The sequence below is a fragment of the Periplaneta americana genome, chromosome 16 (genome assembly GCF_040183065.1).
Source record: "Periplaneta americana isolate PAMFEO1 chromosome 16, P.americana_PAMFEO1_priV1, whole genome shotgun sequence".
Lineage (NCBI taxonomy): Eukaryota > Metazoa > Arthropoda > Insecta > Blattodea > Blattidae > Periplaneta > Periplaneta americana.
In genome coordinates, this window is record NC_091132.1 from 12,688,143 (window position 1) to 12,709,066 (window position 20,924).

The following is a 20,924-nucleotide window of genomic DNA, read 5'->3' on the forward strand; positions in this document are numbered from 1 at the left end:
AGAAGTACTGAACAGGGTAAAGAAAGCAACATCAGCATACTATCAAATAAATAATACAATAGTTGGGAAAAAAGAAATAACCACCAAGACAAAAATACAGATATATAATTCAATAATTAAACCTATAATACAATATAGTACCGAAAGCTTACCACTCTTAGATAAACATCGAAGTAAATTAACAGCAGTGGAAATGAAATATCTTAGAAAAGCAGAAGAGATAGGATAAGGAAAGACAGGATAAGAGAAGAAGTTAAACTGAGAAAAGCATTAACAGAGGTGATTAATGAAAGGCAGTTGAAATGGTTTGGGCATGTATATCGTATGGGAGAGGAAAGGAAGGTTAAACAGGTGATGGAAATGAGAGTGGAAGGAAGAAAGAGAAGAGGAAGACCAAGGATTAAATGGGAGGATACAATAGAAAGAATAGGCCAACAGAAAGGAAAAACAATGGTAGAGATGAAGAGAATGTGTAGAGACCGGGAAAAATGGATGAAATGGACGGAGAGGGGCGAACCCGACGCTTAGCAGCAGAAGGGACTGAAGAAGAAGAAGAAGAAGAAGAAGAAGAAGAAGAAGAAGAAGAAGAAGAAGTTTAAAATATATTTAAGAAATATAATTTCGAAATTACTAGCGCGAATGCCACTAAATTTTGTACAGATGATAATATTGTAGGCATGTTTGTGTAGTTTAAATTTCATAAATTTTGGATAGAAATTGGAGAAGTTTTAAAAACGTATTCCTAAGCGTCTCTTTAAGTATTAAACAAATAGTACCTCAGACAAGAGAGTACACCCTATCCAATAAGGAACGAACTGTGTAGAATGACACAATAAAATAAGGTGAAATAATTAAAAAATCACGCGTCTTTGCAAGGGAATTTGGGGCTTTGAGAAAGAATCTGTGTGAGCTCTAAGCCTATTGGTCACTTGTCACACTTGAAGCAGTAATTAGGAGAGGGAGAGACCGATTTATTAGCGAAATGATATCTCCATATTTTTTTTGTTACATGTATTCGCGGGGATGTTCTGGCGACTTGGTTAGAATTAGCTTCCCACACAGATGGTTCACGTCGTCTGCGTCACTTGTCAGCATCGGACAGATTTAGGGCCACCTTGGGCAGGGTTCTACATTGACACTCGTCGAGGCGTAAAATCAGAGAGTTAGACTGGACCCGTGGGAAAGCAACTGCAAGCTTGGGATTTTCCAAAGAACGGGGTTCTCCAAAATTGAAAAACTAATTTGATGTTGTGGGAAGTCCAAAAGTTTAAATTTAGAGATGACATATTTCGCGCCCAATAAGAAGAGATCGTGGTTCAACTTATGAGGTCACTCTGGACCAATAGGGAATAGATTTTAGGCCGGTTAAGTGACGTAGTTGTTAGCCAATAGGATAGTTAGTTTTAGCGTAGGATAGGTTTTTATAAATAAGGGTGACGGGGAGCGGAGATGATCACAACTTCTCATCGTGTCGGCGGCCCTACATACAGGGCACAATAACTACTTCGTTTTGTGTCGACAGGACGACGACTTCTTTTCGTGTCGACGGCACGACACACTGAGTTTTTTTTGGTGTCGGCGGCCCAACTTAATAGTCTTTCTTTCGGCGAAGACTCGATAGATTGAACTTTGTCATCGGCGAGACTACTCGCCAACGTTTAGGAGCTTCGATCATAGTGTACGGGACAGAGTATTGAATTTATAGTATCGGATAGAGCTTATTCAGAGCTGCCATAGAGTCGACACAGAAGTGCGACCAACGATTGAATTATAAGTCAGCAGGAAATACATACTCTAGGGTTTACCAAGTGAATACGACAATAAACTTATAGTTTTGGAGTTTACACTGCCTTTTATATAAGTAGCCGGCTTGGTAATATTCCTGACATCATCCTACACCACAACCGTACCTCGGCTACCCTGAGTGAATCTCACGCAACACCGAGACGCACCCACCCTCACACTCCATCTTTCACCGTTCTGTTGAAGAAACTTAAAATAATTTTGAGAAGGTAAAGCCGAAATTGGGCGTAACTTAACAGCTACCACATGATGGAGAGAACAGTGTGGGATGAATCAAGAATTAAAGATGGATAAAGGAAGACGTGTAAATAAAAGGCACACAATGATATAATCGCGTCCAATATCCATAGAATTCATAGAAAAGGGAGAGGAGAACTTTCGAATCACAACATGTATGTCAAAACTGAATAGATACTGCAAATAATTCCTTAGTAAATTTTGATGCCACACGACCCACTTCCGGTTTTAAAAAATATGGTCCACCACTGTGGAATAACGGTTAGCACGTCTGACTGTGGAACTGTTGGGCATAGATTCAAATCCTGATTGAGACAAGTTACCTGGTTGAGGTTTTCCCTCAATCCATTAACAGCAAATGCTGGGTAACTTTCGGCGCTGGACCACGGACTCATCTCGCTAGCATTATCACCTTCATCTTATTCAGACGCTAGATAACCATAGCAGTTGATAAAGCGTCGTAAAATACCACAGTGAAAATATGTATAAAAATTGTAGTGACAATGCCATTTCACATATTTTGCCATTCCCTTTTACTTATTTGTGAGCAGGATTTCTCTGCATTGACATCAAATTAACACGAAACAAAGAAATTGCATTGCCTCGCTACTATAGAGAATTCCACGTTAAGAAAAAAGCTTTGGTTTTATGGGCCTTCCCTTATACATTGTTTCCATGGCAACTGGTCATTTGATGGAATAGCTCCATACGCCCAATGCTTTTTTTTCTTAAGGGTATATGTACGTGAACGACCTCAATTATTATAAAAAAAAAGCAGGCTCTAAATTTCTAAAATATTATAAGGAAATGAACTCATAATTGAACAAAAATTACAAGGTACCACAACAAGACTTATTATAATTTAAATATCTGATAAAAGTATGAAAAAAGGTTACTAATAATATTTTTAAGAATTCACTTTGTACTTTAAATTACATTTTCCAAATTTTGAATATTTTCACACATATTATTTCACAACTCCATTAGAAATGGAATTCTGAAATTTTGTACACTGATTTAACATGAATTGATCCAAAAGGTAGACTATAATAATGCGCATTTCTTTGAAAATAAAAAAATTAGGTCACGAAACATTATGTAAACTTTAATATATTTTATATAGGACAAATAAAAAATTAAGTATATTAAAATAAACAACTCTACATGTCTGAGGGTAGTCTACTTTTCAAAAATAAGTGTTTATTACATGCAGGAAAAATATTAAAGATGTCATAGAGACCATAACAATGTTATGGTTACCAAATGATGTAACTGCAGAATTTGTTTGTTTTTTTTTTTCATACTCTGATAAAACTGGTTTGAAAAATATTATTAGTAAACGTTTTTATGCTTTTATCAGATATTTAAGTTCTAATAAGTCTTGTTGTGATGCCTTGTATTTTTTGTCCAATTGTGAGTTCATTTCCTTATTAAATTTTAGAAATTTAGAGCCTGCATTTTCTGATAATATTTGTGGTCGTTCACGTACATATAACCTTAACGTGTTATAGGCCTCGTGGAATGAGAAAGCGATGATGAAGTAATTAATGTCTTGTTACATTTAAATGTGGAAAGAATAAAGACAAATAAGAGGATATATAAAAATGTTATTCAGATTGCAAACATCTGTACAATCCGAACCATATTCCCAGAACCACCGCTAAGACAACACGGGACAAAACGTGACAAGAGACAAACAACAGTACTGTGGACGAAAGATAATTTTTTTTTTTTTTTTGCCTACGCCGGGAATCAAACCACGAGTCGCTTGGATGGAAAACAGGAGTATTAAAAAAAATCGACGTGCAGTGACTTCCTCTGCCACAAGTATCAGAGATCGAACCTTGGTCTTTCATGAAAAATCGTCATCTCACAAGAACCTGTGAAAGATTAAAAACACAAAACTATAAGCCAGTGCGATTTTATTATTTTGAATATCGAATAGCGATGTTACTGCTTGCCTGTAATATTAAGTTATGAGGAAAACACGCCGAGGTTTATATTACAAGATGGGTTGTGGGCTTCTATAAGAAGTCGTCGGCGCGTTTCAATATCTCTTCCGCTACCTTGATCAAAACACGACAGATGCAGCAAGACACAGTATGCCTTTCGTTTTAGTATGTGAGCTGGGGTATTTTTTATACGCTCGCAGCTATATTGCTTCTTATATTTCTCTGTCATCGTGTACAGAATTGACTCATTTCCTATTCAGTGCTTCGTAAATCAACTTTCATATCTTGCTGTTCATAACAGATGCGTTTCTGTTACATCTGCATTCAATAATATCAGATATTTTTAACAAACACGGGTGAAGAGTAAGTATTACAAATGGTTGTTGAATAAATTATCAAGGGAATGAACAAGTAAGCCCGTTGAGGAGAGACTCTCCTGACAATGAACGAAAATGGAATGCCGATAATCTTTTTTTTCGTAACATCGATAACACAATTGGCAATGTTTATGTACGTATTGCCGAATATTTACCTGTTCTTTATGCTTGTGTATAGAAGAATTTAAATAACGACACCAAAAATCAGAGATTTCAGCATCCCCGGTCACGAAAAAAAAAAATGTATTTTAAGACCAACTGTAGTAACTTTCCAGGAATATCACTTTTGCTGACGTCATACAAAATTTTGTCCAATATTCTTTTGAGAAGATTAACTCCATATGTAGATTAAATTATTGGGGATCATCAGTGCGGTTTTAGGCGTAATAGATCGACTGTTGATCAGATATTTTGTATTCGACAGATATTGGAGAAAAAATGAGAGTGTAAGGGTACAGTACATCAGTTATTCATATATAATTATTTCAAAAAGGCATATGACTCGGTTAAGAGAGAAGTTTTATATAATAGTCTTATTGAATGTGGTATTCCCAAGAAACTAGTTCGATTAATTAAAATGTGTCTCAGTGAAACGTACAGCAGAGTCCGTATAGGGTAGTTTCTATCTGATGCTTTTCCAATTCACTGCGGGCTAAAGCAAGGAGATGCACTATCACCTTTACTGTTTAACTTCGCTCTAGAATAGGCCTGCACAAACAGCGCTCAACGAGCGCGCGCGCTCCTTCGGAGCGGGAGAGCTGTGTTTACGGAGAGGAAGATACGTCAGAATGACATAGACTTGCTATAGGTAGAGGAGAGGGAAACGACCACTCAGTTATCTAGTGGAGTGCAGTGTGTAGGGCTATTCTCGTAACTGTTTCACGTTGCTTACGTACTGCTACAGTACAGTATGGAGGAATCTAAGAGACGGAACATAACATTTAACATTTAACGATTTACAGCTCGAACTTATTGATCTTCAATGTGACCTAAGGGCTAAAGATCGTTTGAATAATACTACTAGCCTGGTTGAGTTTTACAAGACTAAACATTAGCAATAATAACTACGACTACACAGGCTGGCTGTGAAAATGATTGCTATGTTTGGCTCAACACTTATATTTATGAGCAACTGTTTTCTATAATCAACTTTAATAAAGGCAGAAATAGAACATCTGTAACTGATGTTTCATTATGATCAGTACGCTACTGTTCCTTTCAGCTGCCAACAGCATAAAACCTCGTTTTCATGTACTGATAAATAAAAATATAACAAAATGATATTGTACATTTAAGTAGCTATAGAATTTCTATTACTTCTGTAAAATAAATATTTCTTTATTAATTAATAATAGTCCAAGATAGTTTTGCAAACACTGAACGGGAATTCATTTCATAAGCACTCGTAATAGTGCTTCCTTTTGTGTATATTTTCTACGAGATCCACCCCTTCTTCCAGTCCACCCTTATACAGAGCGCAGCTAATATCTGCATTCCGCTCATGAGCTGTGAGCCGGCTCGGAGAGCGCAAACCTTGTGCAGGCCTGCTCTAGAATATGCCATTAGGAGAGTTCAGGATAACAGAGAGGGTTTGGAATTGAACGGGTTCATCAGCTTCTTGTCTATGCGGATGACGTGAATATGTTAGGATTAGCTTCGATTACATCTGTATGCTACCTGTAGGCCTAGTAGTTGTACAGAGTTGCATAGAAATATAATATATAGGAGAGAAGTTGTTAACTGTGTCTAAATGCACCACTATAAAGAGGCAATTCCTCTTATAAAACATAATCAGACTTTGTAGCCAAAAAAATATATTCCACATGAAACTTCTGTATAACGTTTAATAAAAATCTGTTAGCTAGGAGAGAATTTATTAATTTTGTTTAAATGCATTCCTAAAAGGAGTAGTTCCACTTATGGAATCGTAAATATAGTTTGTGCACAAAAAATATATGCTACCTGTAACTTCCGTACTATGTATCATAAAAATCTTGTAGTAGGAGAGAAGTTATTAATTCTGTTTAAATTCACCCACTATAAAGGGGTAGTTTTTCTTGTGCAAACGTAATCAGAGTTTGTACACAAATCACATGTGTCACTGTAAGGCATGTACAAAGTTTCATAACAATGCCTTAGACTGCAGAGAAGTTATTAATTATTTACATTCTGATTCACTATGCGCTTGTTAAGGTTATATAAAAATGTGTCCAATGTTTTTTTAAAGCGATATTCCAATATCATGTGAATAATATTGTAGGCCTAAAATACTTTCACAGTGATTAAAAATTTCCTTAGTCAATGATTCTTTTCTGCTGTTAAGCCAAACATGGAACAGTTATCGTGCTCCCCACCACTGAAAAAAAATAATTACCGATAAATGCGCAAGACCGCGAAACAAGGATTCAACACTCTAAATCAGGGTTGGGCAGAATTATGCACTCTGTGCTTACACAGTGTACTACGAGAGGAGTGTGCTTCTAGAATGCACGGAAACCGGTTTATTCAAGTTGCGGTACGTACTGTATGTTTCAAAAGAAAATGTTATTCTTTCTACCAAACTAAATAAGAACACGAAGTAATGAAACACTTCCTTAAACACAAAACAAAACATATATGTTGCACATTAATTCATATTACTCAATTTCTCAAGATTTGGAGAAACTGTATTAGCACAAGCTATGTGAAGAACTGCCGTTAAAAGCCCATTGTTTGAGATTTGTTTATTTTCGTAATAGAAAATAACTGTTCACGTCTATAAGTGGAACCAAATAAACACAAAACTTTCTCACACAGCTTATGCAGATTGGGAAAGCGTCCTCTTGGGAATCCATCATAAAACTGCATAAGACTCGACCTTGAATCATATTTCGCTCGCATCTCTCGACCATATCGCAGGTCAATCAATTCACACTATAATGAAGGCGGGACGTTATCAATAATCAGAATCAGAACATGTAGCAAAAATACACAAATCCATTTCCAGGCAATCTAAATCGTGGAACCTTGATGTAAATTGCTCTAATAGACCGGATAGAATACATACGTACATTTCGAAATTTTCATTGTTCAAAATTCTATGCGCTTGGATAAGAATGGGAAATATATTTCGCCTTTTTGCATTCGACGTATCCATAACAGCAATTTCTCCTTAAAAGCTGCAATTCTATCTGCAAATTGTGTATTAAGAATTTCTTTTCCCTGAAGTCCTAAATTTAGCTCCTTTAAAAGTTGTAAGATCTGTTACAGCTGCTGGCACACTACAGCGCTCGCACTTGCAATTCCCCGTGCGCACGGAGGGCAAATGCACTCAAACTTCCATCGCTGACATAAATGATGCTGTATTAAATGGTAAAAGAATTGTTGTAACGGACGTAACCGGCTATACTAAAACTCACATTATATTTGGAGAACTTTAAAAACATAAGTTTTTCAATTGTAATATTTAAACCCTCTGTAAGAAGGAAAATACTTTATAAACTTGTAATTGAAGTTACATTAGTGAGAACGTACCTATATGAACAAATTTCATGTTTCAGAACACAATAAATCACTAACAATTGGCTCTTTTTCACCCACATAGGAAGCCTCTCTCTCTACGACTGAACAGAAGCGAGAAGTGTTAGGAAGAACTCCTTGTTCATACCTTCTAAATATAGTTTTACGCTGACAATCAGTAAAAGCTATTACTCATAACATTCTTAAATATTAAAGAACACGAATTCATATTCACCTATGCATAACTAAAGTCGAAATTTGATTTTTGTCTACCTAGATCGGGAAAATTTCACACTGTGCGGCGGTCGTATTAGGATGTGCACAAAAGTCCGGTCTTCCTAGTGTTAAATCCTATTTTTTAAAACATTTGTGCTTTCTGGCAAAGTCTAAGTAACTATACTTGTTTTTTTGAAAGATGGGGTATGACAGGAGCGTTGCGATCGGCAAAACAACTGAATATCGCATAGCGTGGGAGGCTTGTTGCTATGGTAACAGCGGCTGAGTTGCCAAATGTTAATGACGCTAGGACGCTATTCCCACGTGTTCAGTCGCTTTCTTGGTACCATTCATTGTGTACACAGTGTCAGCTATTCGTACATTTCGTGTTTCGTTCTTTGTTGATATTTGCATCGTATTATTCATACCCTCGTGTGATATACCGTATTTCCTTTAGTTAATATTATATTCATCATTCATTGTTTCGTTAGTGTTTTATTGTCAGTGATTTATAGTGCTGTTTACTGTATCAAATTCTTCGTACAGTATTGTGTTTTATAGTGGTTTTTATATTTAGTACTATTTTAATATTGCTTTTTATATTTCTGTCATCTTGTTTTTGTTTACACTTTACTGCTGCTCTATTCGTGAGTGTATTTTAGCTGTTAAAATATAAATTCTGTTGTAACATCTCGTTGTATTATTTTAGATGCGAAGAATATGCGATATTTAGTTATATTGTTTCTTTATTTTATGTATCACAGTTCTATATAAAGCATGAAACATTATGTATTGTCAATGAATGTTTTAACGCAAGCCATTTAACGTCATCTGCTAGCTCACATCAGCTGATAGTGTGGTCTCACATGTTGGCAACATAGCGCTGTAGTTCCAAACTCGGCCGCTTAGCTGTCATACCCAAAGAGTTTGTAATTTCAAACTCTTTGGTCATACCCCATCTTTCAAAAAAACAAGTATAAGTCTGCAGAAAGAGCATTCTGGTCGATGATAGATCCGTTGACAAAAGAAACCTTTCCATTGTGCGTCCTACGATCAAGAAGGCCGTGAGCTTAGTGTATCTACAAAGAAATAGCTGTTAAATTATTTGCTTTAATTACAAGTTGTGGGAGTGTATGATTTTAATTTTATTGTGATTTCAGTTCATAATTATGTTTTCTTCGTGTTGACTACTTAATTGAAGTGAATTTCAAGATTTGTTTTAAATTAATTATAAAAACCGTTTCCTGAAGTGTTGCCAAGTAAACAAGTTCCTAGCAACCCATTACTCTGAACTTTTTCAAGTATATGTTATAGATTATTTCTAGTGTTACATACTATTTATTATCATTTTATTAGTGAATTATCGTTATTAATATTGTTCATCATGACCACTAATATTAATTTAGGCCTAACGACACATACTAATGAGTCTGCACATATGCAGTCCCAAGCTATCAATGCTTTAGTAGACAATGAATCCGATTCCGATAAGAAGACTTAAAAGAATGCTCTTGACCTTCCATTCATTTTTACTACAGCTATTTAAAACATTGTTATTTTTCTTTTGGAGTGTTGCCACGGGATAACATCTCCACTCTTGTCATATTCTTTTATAATATTTACGTATTGTCTATTGTAGACAGATTGTAAATGTGGCATAATTGTAAAAAAAAAATAAAATAAAGAAATAATAATAATTGTGCTTCCTTTGTTTCCGTTCTCTCAATTTATACGAGTGGTCATTCCTTGAATATTCCTGTAGAGTCTTCTAGCGATGTTCATATTTCAAATTGATTATCCCGATATTCGATCGTCAGGAATTTCTCTCTGGAAGGAAGCAGGCCACTCGGTAAGACATCGTGTACCGCAAAGCAGGTTGCAGGTAATCCAGGACTACACGCTTCAATTGATCCGCCTCGTCTTCTATAGAAAGTGTGTGAATGGAGGGATTGGGCGTAACCTTTCGAGATTCTCATCACTTATGCACGTCAAAATACTACTGGGTGTTCAGTTCAAAATGTGTCTTGGCTCGCTGCATGCCGTCATGTGGCTAGCTGATGAGCCTAGAGAATTCAATCTTCCTACACTTCCGCAGCTCAGGTGTATAATCTAAGAGGCAAAGAAGTTGGCTAGCAAGTACGGCGTTCATTCTGAAGAGTACGTGCCGATACGTACGGTAACGCCGGTAGTGGCAGGAATGTGAACTGTTTGGAAATACGTACTGTCGAGGTATGGGGAGAGGGTTAAGACGATTACTTACATATTTGTTGACATTAACTTCGACGGTCAACATGGACACGGAGCATTTGATTTGTATTGTGGAATGTTACCATACGCAACCGATGATAACAAATACCCTGCGTACGACTTGCCGGCGCAAAACACAGTTCGAAAGAGGTTATGGTAGCACACATACCGTACAGACCGCCATCTGTTGCTACGACGTTCAAGTTATACCGTACAAATTCTCAAGTTCAGATTGAAGAACGCCTTAAATAATAGGCAACTTCTCTAACATATAAACTGAAACTCGCTTCAAATCGGTGACCCAACAACAGTGACGTCATGACGCACTTTGAAATGAACACCCAGTATTGTTTGCGTAGGTACGCCTTTCACTAAATATTTGCGGTCTCCCAGAAGTTTTCGTTATCCCCATCTGCTTCTGTATCGGACAGTAGCTTATAAGTTTATAACAGATTCTCATATTTCCTTTCTTTAGCCAACAGTTTGCTCAGTATTTCGCATATATATAGAATGAAATGTAAGTAATGTCATTAATTTTATGGGTTTTTCATTGAGATATTTAAAAAAGCTTTCGTTTCTGCTTTCTTTCCTAAATAAAAATTGTTGTGTCTGAAAAATTTCATACCATGTTTTGGGAAAGCCATTGATTTAATTTCCAATGTGGTCAGTCAATTTAAGAGAATAGTGTGATTTTAATTTTTAATTTTAGTAAGTTATTTTACGACGCTTTATCAACATCTTAGGTTATTTAGCGTCTGAATGAGATGAAGGTGATAATGCCCGTGAAATGAGTCCGGGGTCCAGCACCGAAAGTTACCCAGCATTTGCTCATATTGAGTTGAGAGAAAACTCCGGAGAAAACCTCAACCAAGTAACTTGCCCCGACCGGGAATCGAACCCGGGCCACCTGGTTTCGCGGCCAGATGCGCTAGCCGTTATTCCACAGGTGTGGACGAGACCAGTGTATTATGATAATAAGTGATTAAAAGAATTTTAGTTTTGTCCTTTAAATGTGTAGAAATTTGCTCCGAAGGAATGTAACTTTTCGTTCTGAAAAGGAATTTTGAAATGTTGCATTTGTTCGGGTCAAATTTCTGCACATTTAAAGAGAACAGTACCATTTTTTTTTCAATCCGTTTATTATCGTAATACAGTGCTCTTTTAAATTGACTGACCATATTGGGAATTAAATAAATGGCTTTCCAAAAACACGCTATGAAATGTTTCATATAAAACTGTTTTTATCTCGAAAAGATAGTAAAAACAGAGCAAAATTGTATTAAACTTATTTGTTTGAAATATCTCAAAGAATACCTCCTTCAAATTAATGACATTGGGTTCACTTTGTATATTGTTTAGGCCTATATATTATATTTTTTTTAATGGGATATGATGATAGAGAGTGCATTAATCTTGCACAGGATAGGGACCGATGGCGGGCTTATGTGAGGGCGGGAATGAACCTTCGGGTTCCTTAAAAGCCATTTGTAAGTAAGTATTTTTGTGCGAGATCGTGCGTATTTGCTTGTTTTCCGCACAGAACCAATACGCGGTAAGTGTGAAATACCACATTCAGTATTCCCAACGTAACACACACAACAATTTCCCTCTTCTTACCGCTTTAGCGCGACATTCATTTTACTGCTTTAGGCCTTTAACATATTATTTTTAGAGACGTTTAACATGGTAATAATTATAAATTGGAAACTTACCACTGCAATTTCACCTAAATTGCACTGTTAATTATTGTTTTTAAATATTTGCAAAAATTAAGTAAAGTCTACTACTCCACGAAACTTATTGCATTCCTGATACAAGTAACATTAAGGAAGCCGTGAAAAAAATCAACAAGATTCCAGATGCGGATGTTATTACTGCAATATGTTATATAAATAATATTGTTAAAATATTAAAATGAAAAATAAATCATTACATAATCTCACTGTTTGTTTTAAGTTCGCATTTATAGACCGGGGGAAAGAAAAGACAGACGTATATCACGGCCTGCTGGAGTATAGTAAACACAGAAAACATTTTATAGCAACAATGTTGAAGAAATATATTTTGGTTTTCCGAAGTTGCCGTCATTAAACAGAAACCAACATGGAGATTTCATTGCAACTAATTAGAAATTCGTCTTTCAGGTATGTAATAAACGATCTTCGCACAAAATAATGTACGATACACGAGCGGTATGTTTGTTTTCGTGTTCTCGGAAATTGAAAAAGCTCAACTACGTTTCGCTTTTTCAATCTTTTCCTCGACCATGAAAACGTCAACCTAACGCTCTTGTAACGTATATTACTATTCTATGACCACTTTACGGTGCTTCCGTGATCTTGATCTGTCATGCAGGCGGTCATGATGCGAATCCCGATCAGGCGTGGGATTTTTTTTATTGAAATATACCCTTTACATTATTATATCATTGACTAATAGGATATTGGCACACCTGTAATATGTTTGGGAATGAAAATGAGTGGTAATAATCTCCTTGTGGCGTCTGTGTCACAAAAGAATTTGGTAGAAAAGCCGAGAAACATCTGCTGTATAAAAAGATAATGGTAACCAGATTTTTTCAGCCTACACAGTATATACACCTTAGCTTTGTCACTGATTACTAGTCAGTATCATCAGTGATGTAACTTGTGCAATGGAGGAGAAAAGGAACTGACCACTCTACTCATTATCTCCTGGCTTGATTGCCTCATGAGTGATGCTTTATTGGTGTCACTTATGGGGTTCCAACCAGACTGTTGACTTAACACAGGAAAGTTGTTAATTATGTTAGAAACTATTCCGGCATTTTATCTTAGTGACTAGTTTCGGCTTGACATCCGCCATCATCAAATTTATAGTGACATCCTGCGCTTGTTTCCGGTTTCTTCTTTTTGGTGCCTTGATGAGGATGCGTTTATGATCGGTAGTGTTGTGTCAAATAAGAAATTTACATGTGTTTTGAGAATGTGTTGTGCGTGTTTTTTATGTAGATCTACGTACATATTTCGTATTGTTCTAGTGTGTTTAGTTTCTGGCTTTTCAGTTCAATATATTTCCATGTTTGTTTCTTTGTTACTCTAATTGTGGTTGATGTTTATGTGTTTTTAATATATTTTTTATTTCATTATTTAACGACGCTGTATCAACTACGATGTTATTAGGGTCGATAGAATTGGTGATAACGAGATGAGGCCGAGGATTCCCCATAGATTATCTGATATTTTCCTTACGGTTGGGGAAAACCTCGGGGGAAAAAACCCAACCAGGTAATCAACCCGAGCAGGCAAGCGCCTTAGCCGACTGAGCTACGCCGGTAGCTTTGATTATGTGTTTTGCGTAGGTGGAAGTATTGTGTGATTTGGTTTTGGCTGTAATGTCTTCCTTGCGTCATGTTTGTAAAGATGTCCCAGTTTGTCCGATATAGAATTTGTTACAACTATTGCATGTTAATTTAAGTTGAAGCTATTTGTTTGTTTCTCATTTTTATGTTGACATAATTTAATTTTGTAATTCAAATATGTATTAAATATTAATATTGTTTAGTTCTGTAGGCCAACTTGTACGAAAAGAATGATTTTTGTTATTTGGCGTGCATCCATATTAATTCTTGTCTGTTTTTTTTTATGAAAATCCTTATTAATGCGTTGGAATTATCCTAGCAATTTATTTAATGTTGTTCTGTCCTTTTGTATCAGTAGCTGTGGTGATTAAAGGAAATTGTTAGTCTTCAAGTTTTCAAACGCAGATATATTTTTTAGAAATGTTAAATGTTGGGGAATTTTATGGTACGGAAGGGAATTTTTTAGTTTCTAGGAGGGAAATTTTATTAAGTGCAACACTGACTAGCCATGAAACAAATACATATTGCAGAAGCGAACAGAAACATGGTGGAGTTGTATTGTGTTTATCAACACAAATGTTGAAAAATTAATACAGATTTTTTTTTTAATTAATACAATGGAGTTATGATCTGTAGTTTCGTCACATCTTGTTCCAGATTTATTACATACAGCCACTTGTAAGGGTAATGCGGACTTAAGTTATTTGCTTAGCATTACAATTAGGTTATGAAAATGTTGGTAACGGAGATATACAATGTGTGTAAATGAATAGAAGAAAACCAATCCTGTAAGGGATAATAATACATTTTTATATTAATAAAGTAGTTATTATTAAGTATCCGAAATTCAATTAGGTGACTGGGTAGAATTTATGAAATGGCTTCTGATTCCGAATCTTGATTCTGGCTCCCACACCATCTTTTACTAATAGACTATTTGCTTATTTTATATCTCAGGTTTATAACAAAAAAAGTATTGTTCTTGCAGTAAAGGCTTCTGGAAATATTTAACAATGAATTAAATAGCACCAACAAACCCAATTTATTTTTTGAAATGTTATTATTTTCATTGGCAGTCGGCTATCTTTCTGTCATTAGTTCAATTCATTGATGATACCATTCTTTCGATACGGAATCAAGAGGAGACAAATACTGTTTCCTTTCGTAATTCTCATCAAAATTATTGAAGTGCTGTCCATGCAAAAAATTAGCCATCAACCACAATAAATCCTAACTATAAGGTACAATATTTGAACTATAGGCTAAATAAGATAAATGCTGAATTGTACCACACCCAGAATTCATTAATAGGATCTGTGTTTTTCGTTTTATTTATTTATTTTTTTTTTTGTGAAAATTGCCTTGTTTGTGTCATTTTTGCAGGTTTTTGGTGTTATCACGATACATTTAAAGATTTTATGAAAAAAAAATTTTCTTGTATGTAAAGCATTTATTAATGGACAATATTGAATTTTTATTAAAAGGAACATTTTCGTATTATGCAAAGTAAATAAGATGGGTACAATATCATCAATGAAAAGTAGGCCTATAATACTTTGTATTTAGCAAATAAATTGACAAAGGAGGACATTGCTCTAGGTCAGTGTTCTCTTCTTTCATATTACAACATAAGTTTCTCAAGACTTCTAAGTAGAAAGAAAAGAAATGTTCACATCAACATTGGCATATGGATACCAAACTGACTGAAGTACTCTGCTATTAAATTCACGGTGACTGTCATGCAAATTATTCAGAACTTTCCCAATATTTATCTTTACATCTCGCAACACATTTTAATTTGTTTACTCGTGACGTTCACTGTACCAATTCATGGTAACTGAATCATTTTGATTTCCAAAAAACGGAATAGATTTCACCTTTCCCACTATGGCAGCGTTCGAATTGAAGGGTAGAAAGCCGGAGAATTTTCCCTGTTCTGCATTTTTCTTCCCAACTTTTGCATTCCTGTGTTCATTCCCGACTGGGAAAAGAAACTTCCCCTCTCTAAATGTATGTTTTAATATTATTAGTACCATACCAGCCTGAATTTTTTTTTAATTCCTTATTTGTCCATAAAAGAGTTCAAAACTATAGGACTAGTCAAATTAAAATAAATTAGCACCAATGTAAACCCACACGTATTTCATCTAAATTGTAGGGACAGAGGTTTGTTAAAATTCTTTTGATGTATCTTTTAAAACACCTTACTAGTAAATCATTCACATTTTTAATTTCATCAGGCAAACCATTATATATTTTTAAGCCATAGACCATATAGCTTACAAGTTGTTGAAACTTGTCAAATGATGTGCTAGAATTTTAAAATTATCCTTAAAACGAATGTTGTAATAATGAAAATCATATACAGTAGAACTTGGTTATAACGACATCCAAGGGACCTTAAAAATTATGTTGTTATAAACGAGTGTCGTAGTAACCAAGATTCACATTATCAATCTAGTGAGGTGGAAAATGAAAAATAACAAACTTAATTAGACTTATTTTAGATTTATGTATTGACTTTTAAGCCTACCATGAACATAATAAAATACACATAGGCCTACAATTATAAGTACAGTATTCTGTATTAAAACATTTTGTTCAGTACTCACCAAACTATTTTACTTAGGAGTGAAATAATCAGTCATTTTACTCTGTTGTCTCGTACTTGCCCAATACACACTTTCTAGGACTAAATTACGTTCTATGTTCATAATTTCAGTTGCAATTTCACTGCTCTCTTCCTAGCTTCATAGAACATGTTCATAATTCTAATGACTTTTAAAGCGTCACTCACTTCTTTTAGTGACCATACTGCGTTAGAATGCGTGCACTTAGTGAAAACTTCCTGTCGAAACTGATCTAATACCGCATGAATTCGGGCAGGTTACAATGGGGTGGGGAATCCGCCTGCATTCCAGAGGTCTATGACAGAAGGGGACAGTAAAGAATTTGTCAGGGCCAGATTTCAACAAAATATTTCTTGAAATACTTTGGTTCTTAGAAAATCTTATTTCAAACTGAGATTGAAAATGACGTTATATGCGAGGTAGATGCATATACGTTTGTCATATTAAGCAAGGTAGAAAAGCATATGTCTTACGAGGAATTAGTTTGGACCACAGAATATTTGACGTTATAGGCTAGGTGTCGCACAAAACGAGGTCGCTATAACCAAGTTCTACTGCAGTTCATATTAGAATGTATTAATTTTATAAGCTTAAAAATATATAAAGCATAAACTGTTAAAATATGTATCTACTGCCTACCCACTTCACTTGACGTGATTCGGTTAAAATATTTAAACTCTTAAAAAATTCCATATAATTTATGATGTACGATTATCAACGCATGCCATGCATCTTACAACATGCTTCTGAGCAATAAAAACATCACTCATCTTCTGACTTGATTCCCAGAAGCATATGCTATATGATAATCTGGATTCTACTTCAGCATAATAGAAATGAATAGCGATATTTTTCCTGAAATTTCATTTGTGATGGCTTTAATTTGTTCCTCTAGAGTGAATTTCCTGTAGCGAGTTTGTTCTGAATGCCGTTTATCATCACCTGGCTCTCAAAAACAGGGTATTCATTAATATAAAAGAACTTACAGCCTATTACAACACTTCAGACTGTGTCTTTTTTTTTAACTATGTCAGAAAAACTATACGTTTTTATGAACGTTTGTTGCTATTGTTAGTTTTCATAATGCGGTTTTGTAATTGATTTGTGAATTATCCAGTACCTATTAAATCATAACGTAAGATAGAGTTACCATGGACTAGAAATTCAAAATACCATATTAGATTAGTGTAACATGTAACTAGTCAGCGATGTATGCAATGGAAGGGGGAAAAAACTGGCCATTCTACCCCATATCCTCTGGCTTGGTTGCCTCATGAGTGATGCCTTATTGGTGTCACGAGATTACAACCAGTCTTTGGACTTCTGACTAAACATACATACACACATCAGATGTCACAGTAATTGACATTAAGAGTAATAAATACACTTATAAATAGCTTTTAAGGAACCTCAAGGTTCATTGCCATCCTCACATAAGCCCGCCATCGGTCCCTATCCTGGGCAATCCAGTCCCTAGCATCATATCCCACCTCCCTCAAATCCATTTTAATATTATCCTCCCATCCACCTATCGGCCTCCCCAAAGATCTTTTTCCTCAAGTTTTCCAACTAACACTATATGCATTTCTGGATTCACTCGTACGTGCTACATGCCCTGCTCATCTCAAACATCTGTATTTATATATATTATTTTAATGTACCGAAGTACATATGATATTTCCATGCAGATATTCTGCGTCATCATACGATGAAAGAGTAATGGAATGGAGAAAAATTCTCTTCGGCACTGGGATTTGAACCTGGGTTTTCAGCTCTACATGCTGATACTTTGTCCACTAAGCCACACCGATTACCCATCCTGGCGTCGGACAGAATCGTCTCAGCACATGTGTGGACATCAGTCCTACGTTCATAGACTTCTATGATGTAGTGCAGAGGGCGGCCACTAGAGGGAACCCAAGAGTTGGAACTTAAACTGAGACGATTCTGTCCGACACCGGGATGGGTATCCGGTGTGGCTTAGTGGACAAAGCATCAGCACGTAGAGCTGAAAACCCGGGTTCAAATCCCGGCGCCAGAGAGAATTTTTCTCCGTTCCATTACTCTTTCATCGATCTGTATTTAGTTTTTCTAATGTGAGCTTTCTTTTCAAAATTCACTATCTTCAGAAACCTGATTTTAGAGGAAACGCGAATTTCATCCCTCTTTGCCCCAAATATTTTCCTAAGCACCTTATTCTCGAACACCTTTAACCTCTGTTCTTTTCTCAAAGTGGAAGACCAAGCTTCACAACCATACAGAACAACCGGTAATATAACTAGTCCTATTATAAATTCTAACTTTCAGTAGTTTTGAAAGAAGACTGGATGACACAAGCTTCTCAACGGAAACAATAATAATAATGATAATAATAATAATAATAATAATAATAATAATTTATTTACTAATAATAATAATAATAAAACTACCTCTGATTGAGGTTCTGGCTGATATGTATATCTATTATCAGACAGAACATCTCACTTGACAATATGTGTAAGATGAAGAACAATTGTTTGTATCCATCGGAAGTTTGAATAGTGGAATATGTAGCTAATCGGCGATGTATGTAATGGAGGGGGGGGAAAGGAACTGGCCACCCTACCCCATTATCTCCTGGCCTAAGTTACCTCATGAGTGTTGCCTCATTGGTGTTACTTATTGAGGTTCAAACCTGTCTTCGGACAGTTGACTAAACAACAATTTTATAACAATATACTTTAAACCCGAATATGTTATAATTATTGATATAAGTACTTAAAAAGAAATAAATAACAAATTATGCCAATGAGAAATTGTTCCCCGCTCTACATTTTTTCAATTGGAACACTGCACTAGGGTCTTATTTATATTACTTTGAATTATGAATCCTGGACTGAATACTTCAAGTATTGAATACAGCTAGTATGATGGCAGAAAAACGTAAAAGCAATTCCGTGATTTCAACTTAGTAAAGTTGTAATGCCTAGAATATTTTGGGATATGTTTAATAAGGCCGGTTTTATCGCAAACACGAAAAATTATTCATTTGCTGTATCAAGTTGCAAGGATTGAATTACTTTTTTTTTTTCAGAGTGAATGCACACTTCGTTGGGATGGATTCTGACATCTTGTCTCGTTTGATTCCACAAGGAAAAGAGACAATCCGCCCCGCATGCAAAAAATGTGGTTATGCAGGGCATCTGACATTTCAGTGTAGGAACTTCATTAAAGTTGATCCGAACAAGGAAATTGTGCTTGATGTGAGTAGCACAAGCAGTGAGAGCGAGGTGGAATACCTGACACCACTCACAGAACTGCGGGAGAAGGAGCTCAGGACCAAGTTGAAGAAGGCAAAGAAGAAGAAGAAGAAAGTAAAGAAGGAGAAGAAGAAGTCCCGAGACAGATCATGTTCACGGTCTGACGATAGTGGCACTGACAGTGACGACGACAAGAAGAAGCATAAGAAACATAAAAAGAAGAAGAAGAAAAAGAAACATTCACATCACAAAAGCCATAGGAAAGACAGAAATACAACTTCGGAAAGTTCAAGTGAATGAGACTAATGAAATACAAAACACTTATTCATGCCAGTGATATTCATATTGACAACTCCATCTCTCACACTGAAGGAACTATGCTATGTTTAAACTGGTTAGAATGAGAATACATATCGACGGCCTAGTTCAAAAGGAGGAAACAACTCAAAATTTAAACGATGAAAGAGTAATGGAACGGAGAAAAACTCTCTCCGGCGCCGGGATTTGAATCCAGGTTTTCAGCTCTACGTGCTGATGCTTTATCCACTAAGCCACACCGGATACCCACCCCGGCGTCGGATAGAATCGTCTCAGATTAAGTTCCAACTCTTGGGTTCCCTCTAGTGGCTGCCCTCTGCACTACGTCATAGATGTCTATGAATGTAGGACCGAAGTCCACACATGTGCTGAAGTGCACTCGTTATGAGTGACTAGTTGGCCGGGATCTGACGGAATAAGCGCCGTCTTAAATCGCATATCATATATATTTTTTTAATGTACCGAAGTACACATGATATTTCCATGCAGATATTCTGCGTCATCATACGATGAAAGAGTAATGGAACGGAGAAAAACTCTCTCCGGCGCTGGGATTTGAACCCGGGTTTTCAGCTCTATGTGCTGATGCTTTGTCCACTAAGCCACACCGGATACCCACCCTGGCGTCAGACAGAATCGTCTCAGATTAATCTGCATGGAAATATCATGTGTACTTCGGTACATTAAAATAATACATACGATATGTGTAAATCACTCCGTGATTTAAGATGGTGCTTATTCTGTCGGATCCCGGCCAACTAGTCACTCATAACGAGTGCACCTCAGCACATATGTGGACTTCAGTCCTACGTTCATAGACATCTATGACGTAGTGCAGAGGGCGGCCACTAGAGGGAACCCAAGAGTTGGAACTTAATCTGAGACGATTCTATCCGGTGTGGCTTAGTGGATAAAGCATCAGCACGTAGAGCTGAAAACCCGGGTTCAAATCCCGGTGCTGGAGAGGGTTTTTCTCTGTTCCATTACTCTTTCATCGTATGATGACGCAGAATATCTGCATGGAAATATCATGTGTACTTCGGTACATTAAAATAATATATATCGAA

General features: G+C 36.0%; 1 protein-coding gene across 3 annotated transcripts in view; it reads left to right on the plus strand.

Moving 5' to 3' along the window:
- LOC138691066 (protein SREK1IP1-like) overlaps positions 1-20,198 on the plus strand; it is a 74,182-nt gene extending 53,984 nt beyond the window's left edge. Inside the window, exons 1-2 of one of the 3 annotated variants that reach the window (XM_069812742.1) lie at positions 14,208-14,348; positions 19,374-20,197. In XM_069812742.1, the coding sequence (XP_069668843.1) occupies positions 14,296-14,348; positions 19,374-19,839 (519 nt within the window). In that variant the 5' untranslated portion in view covers positions 14,208-14,295 and the 3' untranslated portion in view covers positions 19,840-20,197. Of the gene's footprint in view, positions 1-14,207; positions 14,355-19,373 lie in introns of those variants that run through there. The other 2 variants (XM_069812743.1, XM_069812744.1) reach the window with 2 other exon arrangements.
- Positions 20,199-20,924: the final 726 nt, after the last annotated feature.